General features: G+C 41.7%; 1 protein-coding gene across 9 annotated transcripts; it reads left to right on the top strand.

The window, feature by feature from the left end:
- The first annotated feature begins 1,709 nt into the window (after nt 1–1,709).
- Nucleotides 1,710–6,144, top strand: LOC112289862 (F-box protein SKP2A). 9 transcript variants are annotated; one of them, XM_073537886.2, is made up of 7 exons: nt 1,710–2,527; nt 2,914–3,009; nt 3,369–3,432; nt 3,927–4,164; nt 4,306–4,651; nt 4,805–4,946; nt 5,159–6,144. In XM_073537886.2, the coding sequence occupies exons 4-7, from the start codon at nt 3,947–3,949 to the stop codon at nt 5,731–5,733; spliced, it is 1,281 nt and encodes a 426-aa protein (XP_073393987.1). In that variant the 5' UTR covers nt 1,710–2,527; nt 2,914–3,009; nt 3,369–3,432; nt 3,927–3,946; the 3' UTR covers nt 5,734–6,144. The 9 variants fall into 9 exon arrangements, with proteins under 9 accessions (XP_073393987.1, XP_090110694.1, XP_090110693.1 ...); XM_090254568.1 differs by lacking the exon at nt 3,369–3,432 and adding an exon at nt 3,271–3,312; XM_090254567.1 differs by lacking the exon at nt 3,369–3,432 and adding an exon at nt 3,271–3,312 and having other exon boundaries at nt 3,843–4,164.
- The last annotated feature ends 78 nt before the right edge of the window (nt 6,145–6,222 follow it).

Raw genomic sequence — 6,222 nt, 5'->3', positions numbered from 1 at the left:
TGTTTTGTTTTGTATTTTTTTTTAGATTTTTAAAAAAGTGGGTTGAGGATTTTTTTTCCTGGAATAAAATAATTAAATGATCTATCATAATTTTTTTTTAGCAAGGTTTCATCTTTTTGTAATATGTGTATATTTACTCACACACACATAATGAGAGTGGAAAGAAGCTTTCCAATAAATCTCAATGGAATAAACAATGCTTGGAATATCATTAATGTAATTTTTTGAAAACAGTAAAACGAGTTATTTAAATGATGTGTTATTAGAGTATGTCAATATAATCGGAAGAAAATGAATGAATACATGTAAATACATATAACTAAATGCATCTACAATTTCATCCTGCTACATTTAATTGTTTTAAGTTGTGTGTGTGTGTGTGTGTTATATATGTTGAAAAATATTCTTTTATATAAAATATAATACTCATGTATGTACATACATGTATTTTTCTGGTTTTCAATAATAATATAGTTTGGTTGGACTGTTATTGCTACAATAATCAATGAAATATGAATGAACTATTCAAAAAAAAAATCAACTTTTACTTTTTAAGATCAATGTACACACAGTCATAAGAATACATTGTACTTATAAATTTGATAAATGTAGTCAAGTGGTCTTTACTATGGTTAACTTCTTTCTGTGTCTGTTTCTTTTTATTTATTTATTTATTTATTTATTTAAAACTTGTTGGTATTTTTGTCTTTTATGTCTATTAGACATGTTGACTGTGGTTTCTACAGTTTTTTTTTTTTTTAAAAAAAATACCCCTGAAATAGTGCTTATATTGCTTAAAATAAAACAGACATTCTCATTCTATTATATTTTGGTTATTTTTGGAAATGTGTGCCTATAACATGAATTCACAAATATCAAATGTCATGATTTTATTTATTTTCAGTCATGCAACTTGGATTGTTGGTGAGGATATATGTCAATGCTGTTTTGGTTACTTCCAACCTTGTGATAGAAACCCTCTCCACATGAAACTCAAAAAAGGCCTTGGATGTAATTTACATTAGAAACAAGGACTTAACTTTGCATATTCCACAACTTGCATTTATCTACATGAACAAGAATAATGCAATGCTTAGCTGATATGCTATGATGCAGATAAGAGTTTTCATTCCAGTCTTGAGTTGTTGTTGTTGTTGTTGTTGTTTTTTTTTTTTTTTTTTTTTTTTCTTTTCTATAAATTTTTATCTCATGAAAAATTTCATCAAAAAAACAATATTCACCCACGCACAAGCCAATTTTGAATTTAAGAAGAGAGTGTAAAAAAACGTCTAAAATACACATAAGAAAGAGAAGAAGATGAAAATTACGTGGCAGAAAGGGATTCCGTGCAGAGAAGATTCTAAGGAAGGAAGGATTATGACAAGAACAATTTCGGAAGTGGCGATGCATTGCATATGGCGAGAGCGCGGCCACGTGGAGGAGTACAGTCAGCTCCTTCCTCGTCAATTATACCGTCCACGTCATCCACCCCTGACAGAAGCCGCGACGTGTGAACAGTCCACGCAGGCCTCGAATGAGGACGTGGCATTATGCGACGAGGGTGGCAGCCACCGTGGACAGAGCCTACGTGGCAGGAAGGAGGGAGGGAGCCTTTGACGGAGGGCGTAGGTGTGAACGGGAGATGGGGGAGCGTGGCGGGGAAGGCTGGTTCCGTCGTTCGTTCACATCCGGCGTTCTGTTTCCGTTCACTTTGCCTTAGCCTTTGCCTTTGCGAAGCTGGGCCTAGCCTTGCTTTGCTTTGGTTTGCTTGGCCTTTGTCTATGGCTTTGCCTCGCTGCGTCTGATTCGTATTATTGAGAGCTTCGTTGCTCCACCTCCGTTGCTTTGCCTTGCTTTGCCTGGAGGGCATCTCCAATTGTTCACCTGGGGCATAATTTCGGTGACGTTTGCCAGGATCATTCTTTCCGCGTCGCTGGGCTGCAGAGATTTCTGGTCTGTGGGTTCCGTTTTCGTGGCGATCGGTAACGGGTGCTGCGTAAGGCGGCGTGCGGAGAGAATCTTAGATTCGCGAGCGTGTATCGAATTCTCAAACTCGCTTCGGCTTCATCTCTCGGTCCTCAATTGGTCAATTGCAAGAGATTTACGATTGATGGATTAGTAGCGCTTGGGGCAAAGGGAAATTATGCTGGTGGAGAGACTTTCCAACGTGGCTTGTGTAGCGTGTTCGGCCAGGTGCTTGTTTCCGTTTGCCGACCGTTGCGTGGGCTGTGAAAGGGTGAAGAGTTCGCGGGCAGTCCGTGATCAGTCAACGTGTTTCGACAACGTTTTTGCGTCTCTAATTGGCGAGTATCGCGCGGGAGTTGTTATTTTTTAAAGCCCTCCGTCTGTTGATCGGCGTGCAACGTTGTTGCTTCAGTATCCTACTCGAATTCGCTCATGTGGCCTTGCAACCACGCCTTCCTGCTTGGGACCTTTGAGAATTGTGCTCGTGAGCCTGACGATGCGCTGAATTCGAACGAGCAACTCAGCAATTTGATTTAAGACGACTGCACGGTGTGATACAATTGTACGCTCAGTGTGGACCTTTCTAAGTTTACGTCCCGTCTTTCATAGTAGTCTATACTTGCACACCCTCATATCTCCGAAGTTCGTCGCACCTGTTAGTGGGTTTGTTGGTCTCATCTTTGAAATTACTCCCTGTTTCACAAACCATTTGTACGGCTGTAAGCGCTGATATTTTAGGGCGTTTTGGCTATATTACTTATGCCCATCTTTTCCGTTTTTTAATTTTAATTTTTACTGGTATCGTAAATATATATATATATATATATATATATATATATATTTTCCTTCTCTCTTTAGGTTGTATCGCAGTTCATTTTGCTGTTGTACCAAAAGTCTTAGCCCTGTGCCGTGTGACTCACATGTATGGGATGCACATGGAATTTGCAGAGTATAGGCGTGCCTTGGAAGTCGCAATTGGGGAGTGGGTGCACCATTTCTGCAAGGGAGGTTGATAAAAATAGATCGGTATGGCTTCCAGAGAAGGTGAGCACGATTTCTGATGCACGTTTTCTGTTTCACTATTTAATTTTTTTGATTCTAAGCGTTTGCTTGTTGAGATGGAACTTTTCTCTATTCTTGACATTTATAATTTAAGAATGTTTTTTAGGTTAATCTTCGCGTTTTAGCAATATTTTCTCTTCTTTTGGAAAGTTTGTGGAATACAATCTTTCATTAGGGTATGCTAAAATAAGGTTGTGTCCTCTCCCATCTCTCCCCGCTCATTGGTGGGTAGGTTTCTCGTAGGATTATCTGTTCCTTTATAATCCACGCTTGGAGAATTATGAGGTGGGCTCCTACTCGAGTACGAATTTAGTGTAATTTTTTTATGTGTTTCTGCGCAGTCTGAGTCGGGATTGCAAATATTTTAGACAAACAGCAGTTGTTCGAAATTTCCAGCTCTAGAAGGTTGGTTCAGAATTCAATCGTCCAGACTGAGAGGGTTTCTTACTTGTCTTGAAGCACTTCACCAAAAATTATTGTTTCGCCCTGATGCACTCATGACCCTTAGTTCAGCAGCATCGAAGTTTCACTAATAGCTCACATCTGATCGTAGGAAAGGATAAAAGAATGTGAAAAAAGAATCTTCTTCTGAATTTCAATCGAAAACCATTCTGTCAAACTCGGAATCAACTGCCTGCAAAACTTAAGGTTAAGTAAGAAGACATAATTAGGTTTTCAGTTTTGTTGCAAAGCTGTAGCGATAACTACAACCCAGAATACTCAACATTTGTGAGACTTTGACTCTACACATGCCGAATTGATCCCATGTGAAAATGGATCTGCAATTTGGGTAATTCGGAGTTTTACAATGGCAGGAATCCTCAGCATATGTTGGTTGTAAGGATTGAAATGATTGAAGTGTTTAAAGTAAAGAGATGTATGGATTGGACCTCGTCCAGGGCAAGTGTCGTGGAAGAAGATGATGCAGACAAGGGCCATCGAGGTTGATTTCGAGGATGCTGATACCGAAATACAGGTGGTAGATACGGTGCAGTCCAAGTGGCACGATATACCCATGGAGTTGCTAGTTCGGATTTTAGCACTGGTGGATGACAGGACGGTAGTGCTGGCTACGGGGGTGTGTGCTGGGTGGCGAGATTCGATTTGTACAGGCGTAATAGGCATTTCTTTTAATTGGTGAGGTTCATAGTCCTTTCATCTAATTTATTCTTGCACATCAATATGCTCAGGTCCCCTCCCCCCCTGTCTTCTTCTTCTTCTTCCATATAAAAAGATAAAAAAACACTAATTGTAAGAGAATGTGACTTGATTGTGCAGGTGTAAACGGAATGTGAGCCAACTGGTGCCTTCCGTGGCGCATAAATTTTCCCGCGTCGAAAGTTGTAGCATTCGACGCTGTACGTTTCTGAACGATGATGCAATAAAAGCGGTCGGAAGTCACTGGCATGATTTGAGATCTTTGGACTTGACAAACAGCGCACGCCTTACAAACATTTCCTTAGTCGCTCTTGCCGACGGTTGCCCTTTACTACAGAAGCTAGATCTTAGTGGCTGTACTGGCATATCTGAAGCTGGACTTGTTGAACTCGCACAGCATTGCAAGGACTTGCGGCATCTAAACATTTGTGGCTGTCATAACGCCGGCTCTGATGCTGCTCTGGAGGTAGTCTTTTTGGTTGTGATTCTTCGAATGCCGCATTTGAATCCTAAAAGTCATGACATTACATATGTATATATACACACACACACACACATACACACCAGTCTACTAAAGCTGGCTGCTTTGCTAACAGATTTTACTAATTGTGTTTGACAGGCTTTGGCTCAAAATTGCAGTGCTCTCCGTTACTTAAATGTAGGATGGTGCGCACAAATCACAGACGTGGGTGTGACTGCATTGGCCCTCGGCTGCAGCGATTTACGATTTCTGGACTTTTGTGGGTGCCTACAGATCACAGGTTTGTAAGAACATCAAACTTAGCTATGTAAAAATAGCTAGCTCCATTTCGAGATCTCGTATGGATCAATTCTTCGAACGTACCTTTCGTACTCGAAATTGTTGACAGACGCAACGAGGGTCTGCATCTGCAGTCAGTAGCACACTATGGATCTTCCTTATTCAGTATTACTTGGTCAGAATCCGGCCATTAACTTTTGCTCCTCACTCCAGATCAAAGCGTAATTGTGCTAGCCGATCACTGCCTCCGTCTCCGAGTCCTGGGCTTCCACTGCTGTCGCAACATCACCGACCTCGCCATGTACGCCCTCGTAAATGCCAGCAAACGTAGGGACACGTCCCGGAGCAACAAGCGGTCCAGCAGCACGAGCTTTACCACAAGGGTGAGAGAAGGTGCCGAATGCTACTCCAGCAGCAGCAGCAGCAGCCGAAGCTCACTCCCATGGAGCAGTCCAGGAAGCTGTTGCAACGACACCAATGCCGCGAGCTTCTCCAAAATCTCAGATGGGGGCTTCGACACGTCCTACTTGCCAGATCCTGCAGGGCACGGCTTGGTAAATCTCAACATCAGTGGGTGCACGGCCTTGTCCTCCCAAGCTGTACAGGCCGTCTGTGACGCATTTCCTCAACTTCACACATGTCCTGAGAGGAACTCGTTACTTATCGGCGGGTGCCTCAATCTCACCAGTGTGGGTTGCATCTGTGTGATCGAAGCACGCCGCGAGCGGTTGAATCGGATCTCTCGTGCTGCCGGCGACCCTTCCTACCCACCTCCTTGGTCATTGTAAAGCTCGGATTTTTAGGACGCCATACATGGTTTTGCCTTTTGTATCTTCCGTGTGTATAGTCTCCTCCCCACATTCATGTTTAACAGTGTTGTACATTACTTATCCTATTCTGCTTTCGTTATTCTCAGTCTGTTATTACTGTAAGTAGTTCTATTTTTCTGTCTTTTCCTTTGCTCTGTCTTACACATAAATTTTCTTCCTAACTGGGTGGTAGAGGAGGTTCAAGGACAGTGCTCTTTTTGGGGGAGAGACGAAGACGATCTCGGAACTTCGTTTATGTCGTGCAAGTTATATTTATTCGGAGAAGCTTTTGCGGTGAGATCCGATTACATTAGCTCGCAGTTGGACGTGAGAGGACAACTTGCACAGTTTTGTTGTTCCCCAACTGGAAATCATGCATTGTTTTATTTCTGCTGCTGCTGCTTCTTCTTCTTCTTCTTCTTCTTCTTCTTATGTTTGATTGTTTCTTTTTTAATTATTTTATTTTAA

Source organism: Physcomitrium patens, chromosome 12, assembly GCF_059467195.1.
Source record: "Physcomitrium patens ecotype Gransden chromosome 12, ASM5946719v1, whole genome shotgun sequence".
Classification (NCBI taxonomy): Eukaryota; Viridiplantae; Streptophyta; class Bryopsida; order Funariales; family Funariaceae; genus Physcomitrium; species Physcomitrium patens.
Note: the sequence above shows the minus strand (reverse complement) of the source record. Positions and strands in the feature narration are given on the sequence as shown.

Bases quoted from the DNA above. Each gene is read 5' to 3' on its own strand.
- LOC112289862 (XM_024535530.3), top strand. The intron at 4,165-4,305 runs GTGAGGTTCATA...TTGATTGTGCAG, and splicing joins ATAGGCATTTCTTTTAATTG to GTGTAAACGGAATGTGAGCC. The intron at 4,947-5,158 runs GTTTGTAAGAAC...TCCTCACTCCAG, and splicing joins TGGGTGCCTACAGATCACAG to ATCAAAGCGTAATTGTGCTA.